The sequence below is a fragment of the Halichondria panicea genome, chromosome 1, assembly GCF_963675165.1.
Source record: "Halichondria panicea chromosome 1, odHalPani1.1, whole genome shotgun sequence".
Taxonomy (NCBI): domain Eukaryota; kingdom Metazoa; phylum Porifera; class Demospongiae; order Suberitida; family Halichondriidae; genus Halichondria; species Halichondria panicea.
In genome coordinates this window covers 478,076-504,750 of record NC_087377.1, presented here as the reverse complement: position 1 = coordinate 504,750, position 26,675 = coordinate 478,076, and the positions used below count along the sequence as shown (strand labels likewise).

Genomic DNA, 26,675 nt, shown 5'->3' with positions numbered 1-26,675 from the left:
GGTTAGTTGCAATTGGTTGTCCACTGAATTCCTTTCAACAATTAATTTGACATGATTCATAATTTCAGCCGATATACCGTAGAACTTGGATAGTGCAGAATGATGTCATTATAATAACAATGTACACTGCAGGTGATAGCTGAGGAGAATGCCAGAAGACCCAACAGTGTCACCAAGTGTTTCACACACATGCTCGTAGAGTGGTTGCAAGGTGGTCCACAACTGGAGGACTTGTTGACAGCTCTAGAGTCTCCCGTTATCAGTAGAGCTGACATTGCTGAGGACCTCAAGGGAAGATTGCAAGTGACTCTAGCCTGACAATATCCTCTAGCCATTATAAACTGTGACTGCTGGCATTTATTTTTTGTTCTTTATAAGTGTTTGTGAGGTGACTACTAGCACTCTATCCACCATAATTATACCTGATGTGAATGCTTTGTTGAGTCAATGTCTGTCCACACAATTGCACATGCCAGCTATGTTATCAATGATAAATGTATTGTAACTGTGTAGCATCAGAAGAGAGCCGTCATCAAAATTAAACTTATTTATGAGCTCCTGAGAATACACAGATTGGTGAAGAATGGGTGTGGCCTAGTGGTTAAGGGTGTGGCTAGTAGATCAGATCTCGTGAGAGGACACGGGTTCTCATGGAGACTGTAAGGTTTATAAAATACACATAATCCTTAATTATTTATATAGTTAATGATCTTTACCACTTTTATTGTAATAATTATTATTATGTCATAACAAGAGCGCATGCACTCTTGGTCATAATTAATTTTTAGCAGTAGAGATTAAAAAATACAACAATATTAATTTTTATGACTGCATAGGCTAAAAATTTTCAATGATGATCAATGTTGTCATGTTTCCTTGGTAACGGGCCGGGCTTGTGTTTACTTTCTTGACAATAATTATCTTCAACTTATCCCATCAGTGTCCATGATTATAACTACAGAGAAATGGGGGATGAGGGAAAGTGGTCGTATTTATATAATTATAGTACACGACAATTTCACATAATGTACAGTTACACACACACCCACACACAAGCTGAGACCACACCCCCTAGCGTACCTCATCATGACTATGGAAATATCGCTGGCGTTGTGATGGAGGCTCCTTCACTGTGTGTGTGTGTGTGTGAGTGTGGGGAGTACAGCGCAAAAAGCACAAACTACAAAACACAGTCACACCTGCAAGGGAGGAGCACAGCGCAAAAAGCACAAACTACAAAAAACAGTCACACATGCAAGGGGGGAGTACAGCGCAAAAACCAAAACTATTGCTAGTGAATTGAACCCACTCACGGGAACGCAAAACTATTGCTAGTGAATTGAACCAACTCACGGGAACGCAAAACTATTGCTAGTGAATTGAACCCACCCACGGGAACGCAAAACTATTGCTAGTGAATTGAACCCACCCACGGGAACGCAAAACTATTGCTAGTGAATTGAACCCACTCATGGGAACGTAAAACTATTGCTAGTGTATTGAACCCACTCACGGGAACGTAAAACTATTGCTAGTGAAGTGAACCCATGCACTCACGGCAACTTAAAACTATTGCTAGTGAATTGAACCCACTCACGGCAACTTAAAACTATTGCTAGTGAATTGAACCCACTCACGGGAACGTAAAACTATTGCTAGTGAATTGAACCCACCCACGGGAACGCAAAACTATTGCTAGTGAATTGAACCCACTCACAAGAACGCAAAACTATTGCTAGTGAATTGAACCCACTCACGGGAACGTAAAACTATTACTAGTGAATTGAACCCACTCACAGGAAAGTAAAACTATTGCTAGTGAATTGAACCCACTCACGGGAACGTAAAACTATTGCTAGTTAATTGAACCCACTCACGGGAACGTAAAACTATTGCTAGTGAATTGAACCCACTCACGGGAAAGTAAAACTATTGCTAGTGAATTGAACCCACTCACGGGAACGTAAAACTATTGCTAGTGAATTGAACCCACTCACGGGAACGCAAAACTATTGCTAGTGAATTGAACCCACTCACGGGAACGCAAAACTATTGCTAGTGAATTGAACTCATGCACTCACGGCAACTTAAAACTATTGCTAGTGAATTGAACCCACTCACGGCAACTTAAAACTATTGCTAGTGAATTGAACCCACTCACGGGAACGTAAAACTATTGCTAGTGAATTGAACCCACTCACAGGAACGTAAAACTATTGCTAGTGAATTGAACCCACTCACGGGAACGCAAAACTATTGCTAGTGAATTGAACCCACTCACGGGAACGCAAAACTATTGCTAGTGAATTGAACCCACTCAGGGAACGCAAAACTATTGCTAGTGAATTGAACCCACTCAAGGGAACGTAAAACTATTGCTAGTGAATTGAACCCACTCACGGGAACGTAAAACTATTGCTAGTGAATTGAACCCACTCACGGGAACGTAAAACTATTGCTAGTGAATTGAACCCACTCAAGGGAACGTAAAACTATTGCTAGTGAATTAAACCCACTCACGGGAACGTAAAACTATTGCTAGTGAAGTGAACCCATGCACTCACGGCAACTCAAAACTATTGCTAGTGAATTGAACCCACTCACGGCAACTTAAAACTATTGCTAGTGAATTGAACCCACTCACGGGAACGTAAAACTATTGCTAGTGAATTGAACCCACTCAAGGGAACGTAAAACTATTGCTAGTGAATTAAACCCACTCACGGGAACGTAAAACTATTGCTAGTGAATTGAACCCACTCACGGGAACGTAAAACTATTGCTAGTGAATTGAACCCACTCAAGGGAACGTAAAACTATTGCTAGTGAATTGAACCCACTCACGGGAACGTAAAACTATTGCTAGTGAAGTGAACCCATGCACTCACGGCAACTTAAAACTATTGCTAGTGAATTGAACCCACTCACGGCAACTTAAAACTATTGCTAGTGAATTGAACCCACTCACGGGAACGTAAAACTATTGCTAGTGAATTGAACCCACTCACGGGAACTTAAAACTATTGCTAGTGAATTGAACCCACTCAAGGGAACGTAAAACTATTGCTAGTGAATTGAACCCACTCACGGCAACTTAAAACTATTGCTAGTGAATTGAACCCACTCACGGGAACGTAAAACTATTACTAGTGAATTGAACCCACTCACAGGAAAGTAAAACTATTGATAGTTAATTGAACCCACTCACGGGAACGTAAAACTATTGCTAGTGAATTGAACCCACTCACGAGAACGCAAAACTATTGCTAGTGAATTGAACCCACTCACGGGAACGCAAAACTATTGCTAGTGAATTGAACCCACTCACGGGAACGCAAAACTATTGCTAGTGAATTGAACCCACTTATGGGAACGCAAAAAGCACAAACTACAAAACACAGTCAAACATGCAAGGGGGGAGTACAGCGTAAAAAGCACAAACTACAAAACACAGTCACACATGCAAGGGGGGAGTACAGCGCAAAAAGCGCAAATTAAAAAACACAGTCACACATGCAAGGGGGGAGTACAGCGCAAAAAGCACAAACTACAAAACACAGTCACACATGCAAGGGAGGAGTACAGCGCAAAAAGCACAAACTACAAAACACAGTCACACATGCAAGGGGGGAGTACAGCGCAAAAAGCACAAACTATAAAACACAGTCACACATGCAAGGGAGGAGTACAGCGCAAAAAGCACAAACTACAAAACACAGTCACACATGCAAGGGGGGAGTACAGCGCAAAAAGCACAAACTACAAAACACAGTCACACATGCAAGGGAGGAGTACAGCGCAAAAAGCACAAACTACAAAACACAGTCACACATGCAAGGGAGGAGTACAGCGCAAAAAGCACAAACTACAAAACACAGTCACACATCCAAGGGGGGAGTACAGCGCAAAAAGCACAAACTACAAAACGTTTGGTTAGGGAAAGAGTCACACTCTGCACGCGGCAGTACTCACTGTTCCTTAGGTCGACTGTATTTTTATCTGACGTCCAATGGGTGGATCATCATCAGCATCCAACAGAGTGAACAACTGACCCTCACTAATCTAACAAGTGAGAGAACAATCAGACCACTCACTCACTAGTAGATAATTCCACCATAACAATTATTATCTTAAACATTTTTATTTCTTCAAATCAACTTGAGCTGCAATAATTGATAGTGTATGTACAGTCTTGTAGCACTACTAAATACACACATTATCTTGGAGACTGACAACGGGTCAACAAAATAATGTGTAGCAATGGATGCATTTGATACAGAGGCTGTATAGTTTGATCACTAGTAATGATATCTATTAGCAGATATTGAATGCCAGTCATCTAAAGCAGCCTATACACTATACTAGGTGGTCCACTTTTGATCATGACTAGCCACTCACTTGTACTCACTGCTCTTTGCCTTGTGATCCATTGCTGCTGGTCTTTTGGAGGAGTATTCACCAGATATCCAGCCTTGTGGAAGCTCCTAGAGGGAAGGACAAGTGAACGCTTTTCCTCCCCAACCGTCTCCATCTTGTGTGTGAGCATGTTGTCATCAAATCTACAAAATGAAACATATTTTGTCTAATAGTGTGATGATCCTTTAGCCACTGTTCATGTGCTTCATTCTAATACTCTGAGAGCACATCCATTGGAGTGGTCCTACTAGCTAGCACGGTGCACTGGACACAAATGGACCAACACTCTGACTCAGGGGAAAGGTGAGCGCTACCTTATTACTAGACAATAATAATTGATGACTTATTAATTTTCAGTAGAACTGTATAGGAGATTGTGTATGCAACTGCTTGAGGCTCAAACCCTGGCCAGTGTTGACTGGGGGAATGGGGGATTTGAAGACAGAATCCTCCCCCACCATGGGGAAGCTTGACCTGGGGTATGGTCAACTCCCTCATGTTAGCCCGACCCCTCCTGGGGGGCATCACATTGATAGGTGCATTATAAATAATAATCACAGTAGAGATTGTCCATTTTGTAGCTCCTTGAAAGCCTATCAAATTAGGGATTGCTTTACAGTATGATGCTATAATAATATAGTGATGGTGTGGTTGTCAGGCGTGTGATATATAGTCCTCTCCAATAGCTACAGAATGCACTATTCACTTATTACAAGCTTTTGATTAAACTCGATATTAATATCTCCCATTGTTGAGCATCTTATAAACATGCTCCCCCACACACAGTTTCAACACACACGTGTAGAGGAGCTGTGTCAGAATAATGTCTTCACAAGGGAACACAAGTTTCCCACGGATGAAGACCGTGTCACTGACTTCCATTCCCATCTCTTGTTTGTGATGAAATAAAGATCACCTTCTGTTGTGCCTAAAGTGAGTGTGTGGGTGGATGTGTGGGTGTGGGTATGTGTGATACCAAGAACGTCCTATATGCTTATTCCATTGCTGAGATAACACTGAAAAACTACAAATATTTTCTACTGTTTTGATGACATCAGCAGCTGCTAACCACAAACCAATGATTTAATCAACCACAAGCTTAATTAAGAGTGGGCGTACAGTTATTGTACGCCCACTTATGTGGTTGATTAGAGCGGCTACATGTAAGATAGCTAGATTAAAATAGTGCAGTGTATATTTCTTTGTTAGATCTATGTAGATAAGCAAAATTTAGTTGGATATTATGTTATTAGAGGATTGTCGCTTTGTATTCAAAAACACAGCACACCGCATTTGTAAATTGGTATATAGCAACGGTAGTTGCTAGAGTAAAATACGCTTTTAATACAGTACTTATCAAAATGGAAACACTTTAAACGCATATAGCTAAGTAACTAGTCTAGCTACGATACTCGAGGTGACTAGGATTGTCTCTTTGTTTGTTTTTTTGCAAAATGTATACTTGCAACGTGCAACGGTAAATTGCAACGCTTTTAATACAGTGTAAACGTACTGGCGTACTACATAAACGGAACTTACATTGACCGCTTACTGCATCTATACAATAATAGTGCAACGTACGCTATGACAATTACAGTCGAAAACGGTAGTGGTTCTTGCAATGGAACTAAGCTTTATGTGTTAACGAATAGCTATAGCGCTCCGGACATTCACCGCGACCAGAGTAGTCTCACAGTAAAGAAGCCAGAACTCAAGCGTGGCTGTATAGTGCGCATTTGATGTATCAAGCTTTAAAATGAAACTGTATTTAGCTAGCTTCAATGCATGTGTACAAGGTTTATTATACTTCTTAGCTTTTACCCAACTAAGCTTTTTACCATTTGAAAATCTGTCAAAACAAATCACTTTTTTGCTGAGGCTATCTATCCTAGCTAGCTGTAAACACAGTGCCATGGCATCCAAGTGAAAATACACACACAAACAAACACACTTACTATACCGTCTTTCTTCTAATTACAGCACCGCTAAAGATTTTCAGTGGCGCACAAATAGAACAAGAAAACCATAACTTTAGTTTGGCACTTATAATATTATTTAGAGTGGTGCTTAGCAACGTAGAGTACTATAGTATAGCTGTTTGCACGAGGCTATCAGATCAGTTGTACATGTAGCCTCGAATTAAGGATGCGTTATTGTAAGCGCTAGCAACTTGGCGCTTAATTGGATAATTTATTTTGTTGGCCCTTCAATTAGAGTGGCGCTGTAATTATGCCTCGCGGTGCGCATGCGCAAGCGAGGTATACGGTTGTGCGTGTGCGTGTGTAGACTATTTCAGCTGCTCAATGAAGTGCAAGTAAGAGTTTCTATAGGCTTCTAGTCATGTTTTCTTGGCTTGCTATTTGTGGATTTGCAAAATAAAGTTTCGTTCTCGAGTTACGCCTTACTTGGAATGCCATTGCAGCCTTTTCAGAAGAGTCCGTAGCAAAACTCGTTCACCGAGTGTTGCTACTCTACTTAGTAGTTAGTTCTGCACTAGAACGCTAGCTATTGGTAGCTGCAAGAGTGAGAAGAGAGCTGCAAGGCTCTGCTGACTTGCAGCCATTAATTTTAGACTTGAACTTTAGGCATCAAGTTATAGTTAGAACATGGGCAAGAGGTATCTATGTGTTATAGTGTCCCAAAGCCCGAGGGATGTGGGACGCTATAACCATAGATACCGAATGCACATACTGATTTAGATCCCAAAACTTATTGGCTACTTATTGGCTACTAGAAATGCACTAGCTTAGCAACAGTCAACCTATATAAACAGCCAACCTAGCGACTGCATCACTATTCTTTTGAAAACTAATAATTATCTGAAGTTGGCATCTCTGTGTCTCTACTAAATCTGTGGTCTCCATTCATGTCAACCCTGTTCCTCCACGTCAGTTTGATGGACGAAATTATAGTCCTAGCTCCACCCACAAAACGGAAACATCCAGCTCCTCCCCTAGTTTTGCAGCAAACAAGCCCAGCACACTTCCCAAGAAACGAGCGGCTCGTACTACTTTCACAAAGCGAAAGGAAGGCAGCAAACAAGCCCAGCAAACGAGCGGCTCCTATACTACTCTTGAACAAAGCGAAAGGAACTTTAGGAAGAAGCCAAAGCTAGAATCCCAGCACTTCCCTACATCCAGCTCCTCCCCCATGCAGCCTTGCAGCAAAAAATCACAGCACACTGCCCAAAAAACGAGCATCTCCTACTACTTTCGAACAAAGCCAAAAAAAGAAACTAGAGCTTCTCTCTTTCATTCTAGTTCTGTTATTATATTACTAGACAAAGCATCTAGCTACAATAAGCTACAATAATGTTTATGTTATTACATGTGTATCACAATACAATGTACAATGTTGTAGTTTGTAGCCCAGAGCAATCTACGGTACTATAGCTCATAGTTCCCTGCTAAATACACTCAAATGGGATCTAACAACAATCATGGGTCGATCACTACCCACTATTTGAGTTTCCCTGCGATTGCATGCGCAGCAATAATAATTATCATCAATCAATGTGTGTATAAAAGCTAGCTATTAGTAGTTTTATGTTATGTAGCTTTGGCACCTCCACCGAGGCATCAGCACCCGCGGTGCTTTCATTAGAAGAAGTAAATAACTCACTTATTGTGCTATGAAACTTGGGCAATAATTATAGGCTTCAATTGGTCTCCATTTTGTTGAGCCCTTTTACTTGCTTGTCCTTCCTGCATAATTATTATATTGTAGAGTTATTACAGGGTGTTATACAGGATTTTAAAGTAGAGGGGGGAAATATAAGGCTAAAAAAAGTCAACTGCATGTTATTTCAATACCCTGGTTAGTATACATATGGATACTCAGTCATACACCATTACTAATACCTGAATGCAAATTTTAGGGTGGGGGGGGGGTTGGAGCCAGAGGGGCTGTGTACTGTATGACACCCTGGTACAATAGCTGTGCAATTACATTGTACAGATGCTCCCCCTGTGTACTGTATGACACCTGGTACAATACAATAGCTGTGCAATTACATTGTACAGATGCTCCCCCTGTGTACTGTATGACACCTGGTACAATACAATAGCTGTGCAATTACATTGTACAGATGCTCCCCCTGTGTACTGTATGACACCTGGCACAATACAATAGCTGTGCAATTACATTGTACAGATGCTCCCCTGTGTACTGTATGACACCCTGGTACAATAGCTGTGTAATTAGATTGTACATCATTGTTCAGCATGTTGAGGGAAACTTACCTAGTTCCACAGTTTTGTCAAACAGCTCTCAAACCATGTCTAAACTCGACTTCTTTTCTTCTTTGCAAGAACAGCAAATAAAAAAAAAGTATTTGTTGCTATGCAGCTGCAGCTGCACATCTGTTGTACTGCATGCCCTTATTTGGTACTGAAAACAGCACACTGTGCTGAATTAGCATGTTTACCTGTTTCAGCACACCCATTACATTTAGCACAGTCCATTTAGCACATTAATCGAACATCAAAATTACAAGCCATGAAAAAGCACACCAATACAACCAGGAGCCCATAAAGAGAAGGAGCGGCTAACTACGGGGATCACATCTCGTAATTGGTTATGACCGCATTTCCATATAAATTATGCAGAGTCACTTAATTGGTTGAATCCCTACACGTGTTATAAGCAATGCAGGGATGCGGTTTGCAAGCACTTAGTCGCTTCCATACAAGGAAGTGCGGTTTCACCGGTAATTACGAGATGTGATCCCCGAGTGTACGTTGAAGTTAGCCGCTCCTTTTCTTTATGGGCTCTTGATACAACACATAGGCTGTGCTATATGCCTACAAAACAGCACATGTAGTGTGCTGAATCACTGTTTAGCACACCACGGTGCTAATATAGCACACGCTCAGGGTCTAAAACCTCTTTTCTCTGTGTATAAGCACGTTTACTAGTGATACTCATTTGAAAGCTCTCAATGAGACGAATCTAATAATACCCATATCATCACACCCTCACACAACACACACCCGCCCACACACAGGCACTGGGCGTACTACTGTTCAAGCTGTGCTTCATGGATACTCCATTTGGTGACAACCCTCTAGCCATAGTCAGTGCTCAGTACAGCATTCCTGAAGACTCTCCCTGCACAACTTGAGAGGTGAGACCACACCCACATCCACACACACACACACCACCAGCCTTAAGTCTTATGTGTATTGCTCTAATGGTATACGTGTATTCTCCCCCTCCTTGTAGCCTACCTGTTGACCTCTGACCCTGAGCTGCGTACCAGTATCTGGCAAGTGTGTGAGGTGGTGTCCAGGATCACAGGAACCACCAAACATGTCACTAATGTCTGTGTGAGTACCTTAGTGGTGGGTAGACCAACAGTGGCTGTATTATAAAACTGCTAACACAGGCCCAAACACAAGCCCATTAACCTGGCTGTATTATAGAGGGTTGTCTGCTAACACAGGTCCAAACACATGCTATGGAGACTTTGGGACCCATTAACCTGGCTGTATTATAGAGGGTGCTTATCGATTATACATTGGTGACCTTGAGTGTTTATTTATTTCACCATATATAATTATACACACAGCGTTCCCCTGGTCCACCCAATCCCCTCCCTTCTCCGAAAAAAACTCGTCCTGTTGCTAAGAAACCAACAAACCAATCAAAACCCTCCGTGACTATCACCCCCATCAACGCTATGAGGGCTATTGCCACATCGGTTACCACGACAACCATTTCATCTCGAGATCGACCTCGCGGAAGAGGTAACAGGTCTAAGTCGCCACGACCACAACGAGTATCGAACCTGAAGCCGTCCAATCAGAATGCAGGATTCCTTAAGAGCGTAGACAGTGGACTGGATGCTTTTGGTCATTTCACTCCACAAAGAGTAGGATCAGAGACCAACCTGACCACCGTGGTGAGTGTGTGTGTTGTGTGAGGGTAGTGTTTTGCTTAATAGACTTTCTACTAGCTGCCATAATAATTACTAGAATGTTTTGCGAGCATCAAGTATTTGCGAATCTTGCGAGGGTTGATCAATTTGCAACAAATAAAATCCAATTATTACTAGTAAATACACAATGCAATAGTTAGATCGCAGAAGGTCAAATGTTCTGCTCATTTGCAAAGGTTTTTCACCAGCAAAATAATACTAGTAATACGGTACTTGCCTTATGTACAGAATGTTTATTATGGTGACCCTAGGCTGAGCAGAGGCTGACTCTGGGTCCCTTATTAAACCTGGCTGTATTGTAGAGGGTGACCACAATAGACAGACTGTATACTGCTTATTCAACCTCCCATCCCTCACACTCATCCCCCCATACACCACACGCACCTGCCCCCCCCACACACCACACACACCCACACACACACACCTCACAGACTGGCAGTCCATTTCCTACGGATGACTTTGGTAGCACTTCATTTGACGGACGTTCCTCTACCCCGCCCACTCATAATACTGCTGACAATGCAAGACGAGATTTGTTTGGAGCACCCCCCCCTTAAAGAGAGTTCAAAGATTACGACGACAATGACAACTGTAGATCAATTTGGAGCAGTTCCTTTTAGCTGAATTTTAATATTTATTTTTTCGTGTATTTAGTATTATTATAAGTGTTGTTTTGTGTGTAGTAGGATCACATGACTCCACTATTGACTGTGTGCATATAATTATAAATGGATTTTTATGCTTTTGCAATTGCAATTAATCATGTGGGTTTTTGTGGCCGGAAGGGCCCTTGAAATACAGAAAGAGGGTGCATGCCACATGCATGCACCACTTTGCTTACTGAGAAACAATTCAAGGGGAGAATTTGACAGAGTTTGAACAAAGCTTCTGAATGGCTACTGAACAAGACTCAGAGTGAGTGAACATGTAGACTATAATTACTACTCATGGTAGCACCTTGTGATTGCATGGAGGGAGGCTCATTCCATTAGTAGAGTCAGAGCAGGCTATGATCAGAGGTGGAACACTGTACAGCAAAGTGACAGCTGGATATGTGCATGGTGTCACTTGTATAAACTATATACACATATCAAGTAATTCTCTGTATGACTGACCCCCCAACCATCTATTTTGTACAGTGCTCAAAAGAAGCTAGCCAAGGACTTACGCAAGGCTGTAGACAATGATGACGTCACCAAAGTTAGGTCCCTGTTGGGACAGGGGGCAAACCCCAACCACCAGCTCTACTGGAGTGACGTGTGGGCGGATAAGAATCCTCCATTACACAGTGCTTGCTTTGAGGGCTACCTTGAGATTGTGAAGACACTTGTTACTCATGGAGCTCGTACTGATAAAGGTGATGGGAGGACCAACAGGACTCCACTTCACTGGGCATGCGGGGGAGGTCGTAAAGAGGTGGTGCAGTACTTGAAGGAGGAGGTTGGGTGTAGCACTGGTAAGTAGTCATTATAATTATTTGTGTATTGTAATTGTTTCTCCATATCATTATGGTATCTGAATTATATACATGTACTGTGTAGCAATATCAATTGTGTCAGTAATTTCGCGTAGTATAATAATTATTTACGATGTAGTAGTCGTAGCACTGGTAAGTAGTTGTTGTGTATGTGAAGTTTTCATACCATGCATACAGCGGAAAGTTTAATAGTGTTACATTTCAATTTCGAATAATTATTTGCAATGTACGTACACTTGTTTGAAATACATAAACATTTGCTATACGGTTGCCATAGTAATATCTGTTAAAAATGTATGTGATAGTTGAACTTTGTTCCACAACAGATGTGAGGGATGATGATAACGAGACTCCTCTTCACTCTGCTTGTTATGGAGGAAGTAAAGACACGGTACAGTATCTGGTGGAGGAGCTGAAGGTGGATGTTGGTGAGATTTAGTGTGCTCTTCGGATATCTCTGTATTTCGTTCCCATGCTTCTCTAAGACAAAGAGTCTACTAACATAATTATCTCACCCAGCTGGTGTAATTACTGACCATTTAAGATGCTTGTTTCTATATTGTCAAATGGTAGGCTTCATATGGAATACTGCAAACCACTCTACGTATATTGTCATTGGCTTCTCATTTCCCCCAATCCGACAGTGACAATGTCTATAACTGTGTACACTAATAACAACATACCCAGGGATAATGGACCAGCATGACTAACACTGTATGATACTTAATTAAGCCGGGCATTTCTGTATGCTCTTTAGAAATCCCATACCTAATTTCCACAAACAGTGGTGTATCAAGCTCAAATTTGGCGCACCAATAGAACAAGGCATGCCCTTTCCTATGCTACCTTTACTTTCTCTGTACGACAAGTGGTTGTGGTACAATGACATGTTTGGTCCATCTTGACCACTATACACTTACGTACATGGCTGAAGTTAAACTCGTCACTAGAAATCCCATACCTAACTTCCGCACACAGTCGTGTATCACGTTCAAACTTTGTATACCAATAATTATTAATAAGACCAACTATTTCTATTTGCATAGGCTTGTTTTATTTTTCCGCAATTTTGAGTCTATAGTCTATAATAACATATCTCACTTAATTATTGAGTATATTGAGTATCACCACACACAGATGTGAGGGACAGGTGGGGCCTAACACCACTGCACTATGCTTGTGTGGGAGGAAATATACAACTAGTGAAATACCTAGTTGAGGAACTAAAGTGTGATGTTGGTGAGTGATTTCCGTAGTGGGTACTGTTTCATTAGATCCTCTGATAGACAACCCGTGAATATATTAATGTGGTTCAATGTGCATGTAATGAAACAATCAGTGTACCTGCAGTTGTATCGTCATGGCAACTGCAATACAATACACTGTTGGTACATGATAATAAAATAATGTAGTCATCCTGCATGGTAATGGTCAATGCTGTCTGTACTACTACAAGATCTCTGTCCCTCACCTGTCTAGATGTGACTGATGATGATGGCAAAACTCCTCTTGACTGGGCAGTAGTGATGGGTCACACTGAAGTTGCTGACTATCTCAAGTCTGTAGTCTCCACTCCTGAACCAGGTATGTGTCACTAGAAATCCCATACTTAATTTCCACAAATATTGGTATAGCAAGTTCAAACTTGGCACACCAATAGAGCAAGCCATGCCGGTTCCATTGATACCTTCATTGTTTTTGTAGGACAATTGGTTTTGTGGTACAATTACATTGCAGCCTTTTCAGAAGAGCACGTAGCCAAACTTGTTTGCTAGTGCATATATTCGAGTTCATATGGTCAAATTTTGCACACCAATAGAGCAAGCTATGCCGGTTCCATTGATACCTTCAATGTTTTCGTAAGACAAATGGTTGTGGTAGTGTTTTGTAGACCCCAATAATACCTGTGGTAGAATGTGGAATAGATATGCTATCCAAGTCCCACGCACATTCCATTCTACACCAAGCTGTGTAAACTGTTAGCAAAAACCACATCCTGTGTGTGTGTGTGTGTGTGTGTGTGTGTGTGTGGGGGGGGGGGTGTGTGTGAGTGTGTGTGAGTGTGTGTGTGTGTGTGTGTGTGTGTGTGTTTGAGGGTATTCAAACGGAATGCTCACTTAAATTAATCGGTTGGCATCTGATGTCCTAATATTTAGGTATAGTAAACTTAGTGGTGGATCTTTGAGACCTTGTATTATCCTATCTATAGTTAGGCAAGCAAAAAGCAAAAACAAAAAAAGGAAAAGAGAACAAAAGAGCAAACAGCACAAAACTATGCATACAGGTAGAAAAAGCAAACAGATGCCCGACCTTGAGAGTCGAGAATGATGGGTTAAAGAGTCTTTAACGGTGCACCAACCCTCCCCATTCATCTGTTGCATTCAGAACAACTAGTATACTGAATAATTATTGTAATATTGACTTGGGGCCATGCTGATTGTAAGCTATATTCACATTTTAGGTATAAGGCTGACATAAAGTATAGAACTTGTCTTAGACTTGATATTGGCTGCTGTAATACTTCAACTTAGCTTGTGCATGGCTTGTGTCAGCTAAATCTGACCTTGAGGGAGGCTTAATTTATAAGGAACAGGCCTGTATTGTCTGGGCCAGGTTTTGTGGTGGTAGTATCTGATAATGGGGATGGGTCTATGTGGTTTTTCTATAGATGGCAAGCACAAAACAATCATTAACCTCTAATTTTGGTTCTTAGAAATTAGCACAAGGTATTAGTCAAAATAAATAGATAGTAGTGTGTGTGTGTGTGTGTGTGCGTGGGTGGGTGTGTGTGTGTGTGTGTGTGCGTGCGTGTGTGTGTGGGTGTGTGTGCGTGGGTGTGTGTGGGTGTGTCTGTATGTGTGTGTGTGTCTGTGTGTGTGTGTGTGTGTGTGGGTGTGTGTTTGTGGGTGTGTGTGTTTGTGGGTGTGTGTGTTTGTGGGTGTGTGTGTGTGTGTGTGTGTGGGTGTGGGTGGGTGTGGGTGGGTGTGGGTGAGTGGGTGGGTGGGTGGGTGGGTGGGTGTGTGTGTTTGTGGGTGTGGGTGTGTGTGTGTGTGTGGGTGGGTGTGGGTGGGTGTGTGTGTGTGGGTGTGTGTGTGTGGGTGTGTCTGTATGTGTGTGTGTGTCTGTGTGTGTGTGTGTGTGTGTGGGTGTGTGTTTGTGGGTGTGTGTGTTTGTGGGTGTGTGTGTTTGTGGGTGTGTGTGTGTGTGTGTGTGTGGGTGTGGGTGGGTGTGGGTGGGTGTGTGGGTGGGTGGGTGTGTGTGTGTGTAGACCGCTACAGCTGCTCTAGGATCAATGAAGTGCAAGTAAGAGTTTCTATAGGCTTCTAGTCATGTTTACTTGGATTTTAATTCGTGGATTTTAAAAATAATGCTTGGTTCTCGAGTTATGCCTTACTTGGAATGCAGAGCATGTAGCCAAACTTGTCCATGGAGTGTTGCTACTCTACTTAGTAGTTAGCTCTGCACTAGAACGCTAGCTATTGGTAGCTGCAAGAGTGAGAAGAGAGCTGCAAGGCTCTGCTGATGCTGCCACTATAATTTTATATAGCATCGATTGTTTTTAACAACAATCATGGTCGATCATTACCCACTCTTTGAGTTTCCCTATATTCTGCCTGCAGTAAAATTGCAAAAATGATAAATGTGTGTATAAGCTATTGCTAGTAGCTTTATTTGTTATGTTGTTTGACACCTCCACCGAGGCATCAGCACCCGCTGTGCTTTCATTATTACTGTACACCTCAGATACTCCAAATGGTTCCGAACAACTTTCTTCAAAGGATGATCCTAACCTAACCTCATCAAGTGAGTAATAATATTATGAAGTATCAATCAGTGGTACGTTTAAATTAAGAGAAGTGGGCGTGCTGCTCAGACTCAGTCAAAATCATACTGTAGCTATTTTTTAGAGCTGCCGTTCATGTGTAAATTGATACAGCCTCACACTTTTAAACGTTCCCTAGTATACATAGTGAGTTGCATGCTCTCTTCTCTTTATACACACACGCTTTGTGTAATGCTGAAAACACGTTAACACTATAATAATACTCATGACCCTGTGATTGAAAGGGTTCACTGCATGTACGCCCATATATGGAGTTAGGGTTTACGAATACATTATTTTATTGTGCTTATTCTTCATGCCTCGATGCTTACTATGGCTCTTAACCACTTTTTGTTAATTAGATTTTAACTAGTGCAAATATTCGAGTTTATGGCTAGTTTTTTTGCCTCCTTGGAGTAGAATCTTTAGTCTCAGTTTAGACGCACTAGTGTCCCTGCAATAGAGCGAAGATATTTTTAGTAGCCAGGGTGATAAAAGAGCTGCCACCAGCAACAATTGCATCAAATGTACTGTCTACCACGTCTGTCTACCACGTGTTGTTGTTTTTAACTTTGAACTTTTAGAATCCTTTTAGCAAGTCAATCATTTCCTACCCCGAGGCCATAACAATTTATTTGATACGGCCTCTTGTTTAGATGTTGCCCAGTACATATAGCCCACTTCTCTTTATACGCTATAATTATATAGCTAGCTAGCTTGAGACAGAGGTTAGGTTTGTTACAGCTGCTCTTCACAGCTCTCTTAATAGAGACTAAGTTAGTGTTATATGGGCGTGGTCCGTCCATCGATGGAGGCTAGTGTCAGCTTTTCAGTCCATTATACTGATACCAGACCCTCTTCCTTGGAGGTGAAGTGGACGTGGGGACGAGGATAGCTAAAGCACCACCCACCTCCCTATTGATTGCATTGCATGAATTCACTTTTACCTGTTTTGTGAGTTAGTGCTGCCTCCGTTGTGAATAGCAGTGCGGGTAGTAAGTAGTGGTATTTTAGCGTAACCTTAAAGCACCACCCACCTCCCTATTGATGGCATTGATCTCACTTTTGACTTATTTGTGGTATTTTGTGGTATGAATACCTGAGGGTTAGTGCTGCCTCTGTTGTGAATTTGTTGCTTCGTGACAACCTGTTATGCCGCATAGATGCTCAAATGTCATTGGTTGCTACTAGGAACGCAGTATATGACGCATGCAAGACTATTACGCACTATCAGCATTAAGTTGATTATAAGGTGATGCCCTCGTGATGTACTGCTAATACAACTCTTGCTCTCGTGCTCTAGTTGTATTAGCAGTACATCCCTCGTGCATGAGTAATAACATACAGTAGCCGTCAGAATAAAGTTCCTGTACCGTTTGCATGGCACGTCACGTCACGTTGTCGTTTTTACGCAAACAGAAAATGTCTTGTCAACTGGAATTGAACGCACATGTTTTATTCGTATACGCACCGTAATTATGATTTGTTGTACAATTTTAAAACGGGTGAAAGTGTTGCTGAGTCAGTAACAATTAACAGGACACAAAGAATCTGAGAATGAAGAGAATGAAGCAACTTGGCAGCTAACCTTGTCATTGTAGTATCATAATTATGCAGATAGTTTATTACTATCATGGAATGCTCACTTCACTTACTGTGTACTTGGTGATTCTTTCATTTTAATATCATGTCACTGACTAATTAACCCTTTCCCGGCTTTAGCCGTCATATGACGGCAGCAGTAGTGATAATTTTCAAAAAATCATTGTGGGCGCTGTGTGGAGCTATGCTCACGCTGTAGGTACCAGCACATGCGCATTGGGCTGCTCTTTCACATGGTATCTTTAATATCTTGCCTCGAGGTACGCTTCATGCAGTACTGTCGAAAGAAAAGTGACCGTTTGATAATGGCTACAAGATCTTTGTAGTACAACCTCAGCGAGGTTCTAGGGCAGCTAGACAGTGAGAATAACGATGCTTATGGCCTTGTTGAGTAAGAGGACAGTGACTGGGATCATACCAAGAGAGGAAACTACTTTTCAGAGGTCAAGCTATAAATATAGAGCCTGAAGAACCAGAGGAAGAAGCTCCTGAGCATGAACCAAAGTCCTGGACCTTGTAAGTAACTATGGAGTATCATAAATCCATATGTAGTCTGGATAGCTTCAGTATGGTATGCTTAGTCTAGTTAGTACACAAGTGGACATCATGAGCCACCATTGAACTTGTAAACCTGTGTGTAGGTGAAGAAAACATTTCCCGGGAAAAGAGCGTCTGCCGATACGACCTCGCAGAGAAGTTTCTGCTGATCCTGATTGAACCATGTCACTGTGAGAACATTGAGAACACTTATTTAGTGTCTTTAGTTACTTCATGCCTTCATACAATATTCATAATTGTGAAATGTGTAAAAAAATCGTTAATTAGTGGGGGGTGGTCAGTTGCTAGGTAACGATGATGATGTCATGGTACCCCCAGGATATGGGCTACCTGTAGGAAATAGTTGCAAGTGATTACAATGCATTGTTCATGAGATATGTATTTTTAAAGAAAAATGTGTATTTATTCTGTATTTAAGTTTTTTTAATTAAAGCCGGGAAAGGGTTAAAGTCTGCTCACTTTATTGACAGTGAACCATTTCATTCATCACTTGATATCATCATGTATTATAATAAGTGAAATGATAATGAAGAGTATCCAGTGCATGTGTACAGATCTCTTCCTCTCTCCTATTATGATGGTGGCAGTCTCCCAGTATCACTTGAGCATCTCCTCCATCCCTCACCTAGTACCTGCTTGCAGTCATGCTCTCCTCTGGGTATCCCAGTATCACTTGAGCATCTCCTCCATCCCTCACCTAGTACCTGCTTGCAGTACGTCATGCTCTCCTCTGGGTATCCCAGTATCACTTGAGCATCTCCTCCATCCCTCACCTAGTACCTGCTTGCAGTCATGCTCTCCTCTGGGTATCCCAGTATCACTTGAGCATCTCCTCCATCCCTCACCTAGTACCTGCTTGCAGTCATGCTCTCCTCTGAGTCTCCCAGTATCACTTGAGCATCTCCTCCACCCCTCACCTAGTACCTGCTTGCAGTCATGCTCTCCTCTGAGGCACCCAGTATCACTTGAGCATCTCCTCCATCCCTCAACTAGTACCTGCTTGCAGTCATGCTCTCCTCTGGGTCTCCCAGTATCACTTGAGCATCTCCTCCATCCCTCACCTAGTACCTGCTTGCAGTCATGCTCTCCTCTGGGTCTCCCAGTATCACTTGAGCATCTCCTCCACCCCTCACCTATATATAAAGCCACCCAGAATTCACCTCAGAACACCTAATTAACAAAAATTGTCCGGGGGCACATGTCCTATTTCCCCGTATAGTGTTCATTATAACATTTCTATTGAATCATGATTGTCCTGGAGTGTTATAGCTGAAGTCACGTATCATGTTATCACTAGCCAAAATGTGCCAGTATGTATTCATTGTCAGCTGTGTCAACATTGCTGGTTGTGTATGCAGGCACTCCATTGACTGAGGAAGACTCTGATGCTCTAGAAAAGCTGCTCCTAGACAACAAAATCTCTTTGACTGGTGAAAGGACATATGAGACAGTTGAACACTACCTTCGTGAACTCGGACACGAGAAACTAGCAACCAACCTGAGGGCAAACCTTGACAAAGGTTGGTAGTAGTTATTCTGAGCTGTGGGTAGTAGTAGGTGGGTTGCTGTATTGAAGTTATACTCACCTGTGTTGAATATTGCATTACATGAAGATGAAAAAGACATAATTATTTCAACAGCCATAACTGTTAATCTCTTGTCTGAAAAAGACTTCTTGTTCACTAGCATAACCGGATATAGCCGCGGATATAATGAGTTCATTTTAATGATATTCGTACATAATTTGATACCACAATAAGGAGTGTCTTATAAATATTATAAGGGATGCAGTTAATAGGTTGGTGGGTGGTGCATTGTCTGTATAATATCAATAACATAGCGTGTTTGAGTGTACAGTTTAATAATTATTGCTCTTTCTTATATGCAGTGATTGGAGAGCAAAAGCGATATCTGAAGAAATTGGACGATCTGATGACTGACAAAGACACTATCTCCATGCAGTACCTCCGCCTCCTTCTTGTCGGGCCACCATCTGTGGGGAAAACAACAACTCTTGGCCGTTTACTGAAAGATATCGTAAACATCAGTTCTGCTGGAGACAAGGCAAAGCTACGCAGTACGCTACTCACCAATTGCCATCAAGTGGTCGCCTACATGAACAAAGATGCCACAGAATGGGTTTGTTCTAAAGACGTAGAAGAGGAAGCAAAGATCCTCTTTGGCTACATGTACAGTAGCAAGGTCGATGAAGTCCCAAGTGCCCCAACTGAGAAAAAGACAAAAACTGTCCCCGAAAGCGAAAAGCACACAAGCACAGCCAAACCACCTTCCCCTGAAAAGCCTCGGCCAAAACCTCCACATTCTGAAAGACGAGAGAATGCTTACCAACAGAACAGGCTCATACCCATCAAGGCTCGACTGCAAAAGCTGATAAAGAACGGAAACTACTCTGAAATGGCCAAATGTCTTGGCAACACCTTACTAAACATCAACGATGTTGGAGGACAACCTTCCTTCCTAGAAATGCTACCAGCCCTATGCAATGGTCCGGCCATGTATCTAGTGTTCTTGGATCTAAGCAAGGAACTTGACAAGCCCTACGATATCCCCTTCAGTCGTGACAACACAGTCATTACTCCATTCAAAGCTGTACACACAGTGGAAGCCACAGTCTCTCAAATCCTCTCAGCAGTTGCCAGTATCCATCACGTCTCTCGAGAAGATGCCAAGTACAAAACCACCTCCAAATTGAGCGAAAAGTTTGAAAAGTTCCAACAAGTTCGTCCGGTAGCAGCTTTGATCGGTACTCACGTGGACAAGTTGGAGAATCCAAAAGAAAAAATCAAGCAAGTCAACGATGCTCTGAAAGCAACCACTCAAAAGTTTGCCGAGATCCTTGTATCACCTCCGTCAGATTCTGAATCTTCATTTTTTGCCGTGGACAACTTTGCTGGAACTGAACAGTCTGACATTGCCCCAATTCGTGATTTCATGAGCGATGTTTTCGCCTGTCACTTCAAGGATGCATCTCTGCCCATCAAACCGAAATGGCTCCTACTGGGCACACTACTGCGGATGGAGTACTCAATCGTGTCGATGGAAGACTGTCTGGAAATAGGGAGATTGTTGGAAATGGATGAAGAAGACACCAAATTCTGTCTCTGGTTAGTTTGTAATTCATGTAGTCTATAATTATACTGTGTAGACGTAAGTGCGAAATTTTGAAATGGCCTCTAAAAGCATTTCGTTGAATAAATGTGGTGGGTTGACTACACACACACTAACAGTTTACACAAGTGCTAGTTACATGTATGTATTTAGTCCAAGAAGTAGAAGCCACGCCTTTCGAAGAACTATTTTCGTTTTCATGTAGGATTGCTAACCCTTGAAAATTTCTCGCTATACAGTATGTACGGCACTTGTCGATCGTCACTCCCACACACACACCCACGCACACACACCAACAGGTACCTACAGAAGATTGGATCCATACTCCATTACGGGAATGTACCCAACGATATCGATGGCTGGCTAAGCAACCACATGTTCTGCACCCCTGAAGTGATCTTCACTAGCATCAGCCAACTGATCCTTGCTGCTTTACGCATCCTCCATTCTGAAGGCCACGTTACTGAGTTTGAGCGAGCAGAGTTGGTCAAGATGGGGCAGTTTTCACTGGAGGCCATTATCAAGTACTGTAATGGTCCCGATGTTACAAAGATGCTCAATGAAGGAGAGATTATCCCAGCCAAGCATCTCATCATACTGCTGCAATATCTCAACCTTCTTTCCGAAATTGTCCACAAAGATGCCAATGATCCGAAGGTCACTCGAATCACGTACCTCATGCCGGCTATTTTGGACTGTGCTTCACAAGAGGAGCTGACCAACCCACATCCACCAGACAACAACAACCCAGAACCACTCCACATCAAATTCAGCTTTGGTTACGTACCAACAGGAGTTTTCTGTGGGCTCATCTCTCGACTAGTTTCCCAAGGCCCTCATGGAATTCTCGGATTGACGTGGGAATTGGTGGAACATGGCGTCAAACGAAATTGTGTATCGTTTTCTGTCGATGATGTTCATACGGTTACACTACTCTCCCACGAAAAGAGCTACGAAATTCGAATCTCTCGAGACGACTCTGACACCTCTCTTCATGACCTCTGTGGATATGTGCTGACAGCAATCCTCTACACTCTCAAGTGCCTGTTCCAACATCTGGTTATGCATATTGCATTCCAATGTCCCTGTTCCAAAGCTTGTACTGAATGCAGCGTCAACCATCTGTGTGCTCTCTCTAGCAAATCACGAATCAGGTTTATCTGTGAGGCTTCCAAGAAAGCTGTTGGACTCAAATCAGAACAGCAAGTTTGGCTAGGAAAGGTGTGTGTGTGTATGCATGTACGTACTAATCGTTTATGATAAGAATTAATGTACTTTTCATGTGATTGGCCTTTATACTGTTTACTTGTTAGACTATCTAACAGAAAAATATTGTACTATTCTTTACTTATAATTATTCTCTGTTATCTAGGCTGTAAGTGTTGGTCAGAAGGCAAGCTTGTGTGTGCTCAAGTTTGCTAGAAAGTCTTTGGATCAGTTTTCCTTTGATTGGAGCAAAGTGGGAGATGATGACACAGCACTTGTTCTCAGCAAACCCAATACTGTGAGCTTCCAGAGTGTGAGAGAAGAGGACTTTGGTCACTACCAGTGTGATGTGAAGGATGCAGCTGCTGGGAAAGTGCTCCTCACTCTCTACACAGCTCTCTACAAACACCAGTCAAGTCAGTTATCTAACCTCAAGTACCATTTATCACATACTATATTAAGTTCTGTGATTTCTACTTATCACATAACCTGGTACACAGTGTTTGCTTCCTCTGCCCCACAATGACAACATAACTCTTACAACTGCCCAATTCTAGTGTGTAGCTTTTTATTATGGGTCTAATTTGAGTAGCTTGATCATTGTGTAATGAAGTGGTACTCTTGTGCATGACTGTTATATTGTCGTATCCTCCTCACAGGTAATGCAGTGACTCCACTAGCCACTCCACACACAACCACTCAGTCAGGTAGCAGATACTGTGCATTGGTTTGTATTGTGAATTAAGTCAACATTACATCAGTATACAGTTCTAATAGGAAGTGATGTCACTTAACAATGTATGTTTCATCTGTTCAGCTCATGAGACGACAGCGACTGCAGCTCAGTTGGATAGTGAGTGCTCGGATGAAGCTCTTCTCCAGTTGTCTACCGAGATTGCTGGCTACCATAAATACAAGCACAGGCTGGGCCTCAGTGATGCTGAGATATACGCTATCGATCAGAGTCCTTCCATGGTTGATAATATCCCTGGGAGATTTCACGCTGCTCTGAAGAAATGGAAGAGTAAAAGTATTGTTGAAATGTATCCATCGAAATCGTCAGCTACTTACGGTCGATTAGTGGAGATTGCCTCAGAGATTGAGGACGGAGAGTCAGTTCGCAGCATTCACAAGGCCTGTGTGGAGCATACCAGTGAGTTACCTAGTGAATCATCACTTTGACTATTAACATGTGAACTTGCTCGTCAGTAGTGCCATGCAATAATAGTATACAGCATTCTAAGTACTTGATGGTTCTACTAGCCCTCACCTAAATCATGTATCATGCACTCATGTTTTCATACAAATAATTATTACTGTAAATCTGATCCCTATTTTCATTGCACACAATGTTTTGCTTATAAGGCTCTAGTTTATTGTGCTCATGCTTTCATACAGATACTGGAGTTGCTTGAAAGGGAGATGTCAAGTAAAGAAGCATGCAAGAATGTCAAGTAAAGAACTAACTCTGTGTTGACTATAAGTACTGACTATTATAATGCTCTGTGTTCTGTGTTTGATTATACCACCTTCTATTTTTAAATTTAATTTTCAGCTTTCTAGTTTAGTGACCCTTTACCATTGTTGTTGGGTACAGGATGACTTCAGTTGCAGCTTCTTGTTAACCACATGGCCTTCTCATGATCAGAGCTAGAGCTAGAGCTAGAGTGAGTGTCTGCAGGCATGAGCTGGAGGAGCACACAGTCCAGTATTAGTGGATATGGTGGCTAGTCTGCAGAAGGAGCTGGACAATGCTAGGGTGAGTAGGTTCGCTTAGGAATATTAAATCCTTTCAGATTGTTGACATGTTTCAATCAGCTTAGTAGTGATTCCCACTCCCTCTAATCAAGTGTTGACATTCTGACATCTAGTAGTGAGAATCACTAAGGCCAAGCAAAGTCAATTTGTAGTTTCTCAGGGTATTATTCCTAAAATAGCAAGCGATTGAGGCATTTTGATAAATAATAATGATATTCATAGCATTTTAATTGAAAACTGGCCCCTAACTTCCTCAATAAGCGGAAGTGCATAATTTTTACTAATTAATTTTAGTCATAATTATATTCATGACCAAAAACCATACAAATTTATCTTTTCTTTTAGTGCCTTTAATTTGAGGTCACGTGATATTTAAGTTTTTTTTTATAAAGCTGCCAATTTCCAAGCGCGAGGGCCTGAGAAACTACAAATTGACTTTACATGGCCTAACACTTATTGTAGCTAATAATAATTATTACTGAAGTTTTCTTCCTGTATAAATAGGTACTTCGGTGATAGATTTGCTGAATCAGCGATTATCAGCGGGCACTCGACTGAGACAACGTGAAGTGTTGCATATCTTCTCTCTGACGTTGCTAAGGCCGTTGCTAGGCTACACCATCGGACAAAATCCACCATACATCGTGACCTCAAGGTCAGTACAGTGGAATCATACACGTTTGGAAGCAATATTATTTTGACTGTACACAAACTGTTCATTTAGGACCTGGTCTTTATATCAGTTGACCTTTCTTCAGATGAGGTCATTAAGGCTCTGCCCTTTGCCTCTAAGCGAGAGTTGAGGGACAAAAACCTCACCAGAGCAAGAGAAGCCCTGAAATTGATGAGGTTGAACACAAATTGGAATTCAAAACCTCTTCAAATAGTTACTTCAAGGGCTTTATCAGTTGTGAGATCTCCAAGAACCAGAAACCTTTCTTCACCGTGTACCACTGCCTCAAAGAGAGTGTTGGTGAGAATAATGTCAGAGCATGTGTGCAGATTGTGTGTACATTGTTACGTGTGTACTGTACAATGTGTGATTATATTTGAATTGCTACAGAGGACACCTCCAGCTCTGAAACTGATCAGCCGCAGTTTGCAGATGTGAAGGAAGTGATCAAAGAGATACGCTCTGACTGGTACAGCCTGGCTATAGAACTGGACATTGACTATGCAACTAGGAAGGTGAGACCTTAACAATGACTACCTCCACCACCTTGAGTATATTCTCCCAGTGTAGTCCCTTCATTCTAATTATGTGTGTGCACTATTTAATTGACTGCTACTGTTATTTAATGGTTGTATAGTGAGCGTTTCAATTGTAAGCATTCTTAGAATGAGGTATCTCTAGCAATGCTGACTCTGCATATTTGGTGTGGTCTTGTATGAAGTACCAACCTATTTAACAGGTTACTATAGCAACGTAATGTTGAGCTCTTACTAAGTATTTAATACTGTGTTTCACTGTGTGTACTGATACAGAGTCTTGAGAAGGACTATCGCTTGGTTGAGCCGTGCTTTGAGGCCATGCTGACACACTGGGTGAAGCGCTCCTCTCCTCCCCCCTCCTGGTCTGCCCTTGTTAGAGCACTAGAGTCTCCCGCCATTGCTCGTGGGGACATTGCAGCAACCATTAAGGTTGGCAACTATATTACAAGTCTTTACAGAACATGTTCTATTATTATACATTATATAAACACAAGTAACTAATATTTGATTTCTCTTTACAGACAAAAGCTACCAGCGACATCTCTCCTGATATTTGTCCTCTCACTCACGATGGTAAGCATATTAATCTTGATTTAATTAACAGCAGTGAATAATGATGTAGCTGATCTCATCAGTACAATACAGAGTGTCCTTCAGTAATGTGTGTTTTAGTTACTGTAGGCATTGCTTAGGAATAATGACAGTGTTATGTTGTTGTCATGATTGTGTGTTCCTTCCAGAGGGACTGAGTGTGGATCATCATTTGAGGGTAGTGAGGACAGCTGCCTGGGAGGTGAGGGGGACATGGCGTCCTCTGGGAGTGCAGTTGGGTGTCAATGAGGGGACACTAGATGTGAGTGCTCTGCTGTGTGTGTACTGAACACTGTATAGCAGTAGATGACTGTGTACTAATAGCCCTGTGCTCATACAGTCAGGCATCATCAGTTAAGGAATGTGCCAGCAAGCAGTACTGCACTCATTGTCATAATTAGCCTGCATGTGCAAACCATTTATTATTATTAGCCTATAGCAATAATTATCCTCATTCCTATAATCCTCTGTGTGCCTGTGGTGTCAGTGACTCTATGGCTGTAGTAGTGAAATTAGTAGTTCACATGTACACACACACACACACCCACCCACACACACACACACCCACCCACACCCACCCACACACACACACACACACACACACACAGGCCATCAAGAGAGACTATCAGAACGAGTCTGGTGTGTGTTTCACTAAACTACTGGAGCAATGGTTGACAGGATTCACCCCCGCCCCCACACTAGGAGCACTCATCCATGCACTCAAGTCTCCTGTCATTAGTCGTGGAGACATTGCCCAACAGATGGAGTCTAAACTAACCAAGCTAGCTTCACAGTAACACCTCCACTGACTCCATATCATGATAGTGACTCGTACATCTTTTATTGATCAGAAACAACTAATTAATTTTTATGCTTTGTTTTGCTGGTTCCCACTCTTGCTAAGATTTGTGCATAATAATAATAATGCAGTGCATCAGCGTTATAATTATATAAAAGCATATACA

At 41.9% G+C, this 26,675-nt stretch overlaps 2 protein-coding genes and 1 long non-coding RNA gene across 12 annotated transcripts in view; 2 read left to right on the top strand and 1 right to left on the bottom strand.

Annotated features, from left to right (window-relative positions):
• LOC135352323 (uncharacterized) overlaps positions 1 to 23,695 on the top strand; it is a 40,845-nt gene extending 17,150 nt beyond the window's left edge. Inside the window, exons 3-13 of the mRNA XM_064551496.1 lie at positions 12,158 to 12,259; positions 12,969 to 13,070; positions 13,311 to 13,415; positions 15,576 to 15,635; positions 19,173 to 19,334; positions 19,703 to 20,939; positions 21,243 to 22,164; positions 22,316 to 22,565; positions 22,809 to 22,856; positions 22,967 to 23,302; positions 23,548 to 23,695. Of these exons, the coding sequence (XP_064407566.1) occupies positions 12,158 to 12,259; positions 12,969 to 13,070; positions 13,311 to 13,415; positions 15,576 to 15,635; positions 19,173 to 19,334; positions 19,703 to 20,939; positions 21,243 to 22,164; positions 22,316 to 22,565; positions 22,809 to 22,856; positions 22,967 to 23,302; positions 23,548 to 23,564 (3,341 nt within the window). The 3' untranslated portion in view covers positions 23,565 to 23,695. The remainder of the gene's footprint in view (positions 1 to 12,157; positions 12,260 to 12,968; positions 13,071 to 13,310; positions 13,416 to 15,575; positions 15,636 to 19,172; positions 19,335 to 19,702; positions 20,940 to 21,242; positions 22,165 to 22,315; positions 22,566 to 22,808; positions 22,857 to 22,966; positions 23,303 to 23,547) is intronic.
• LOC135350490 (uncharacterized) overlaps positions 1 to 26,666 on the top strand; it is a 116,442-nt gene extending 89,776 nt beyond the window's left edge. For all 8 annotated transcript variants that reach the window (XM_064549593.1, XM_064549478.1, XM_064549666.1 and 5 more), the window contains one exon: positions 26,319 to 26,666. In XM_064549593.1, coding sequence (XP_064405663.1) covers positions 26,319 to 26,507 — 189 coding nt within the window. In that variant the 3' untranslated portion in view covers positions 26,508 to 26,666. The remainder of the gene's footprint in view (positions 1 to 26,318) is intronic.
• LOC135333534 (uncharacterized) lies at positions 1,074 to 10,997 on the bottom strand. Of its 3 annotated transcripts, none has more exons than XR_010393959.1 (7): positions 10,779 to 10,997; positions 8,658 to 10,306; positions 8,038 to 8,120; positions 5,216 to 5,344; positions 4,399 to 5,009; positions 3,973 to 4,062; positions 1,074 to 1,130 (listed from the first exon to the last, which is right to left on the bottom strand). It is a non-coding gene; the product is annotated as an uncharacterized LOC135333534 (long non-coding RNA). The 3 variants fall into 3 exon arrangements; XR_010393967.1 differs by having other exon boundaries at positions 4,399 to 4,559; positions 10,779 to 10,994; XR_010393953.1 differs by having other exon boundaries at positions 4,399 to 5,344.
• Positions 26,667 to 26,675: the final 9 nt, after the last annotated feature.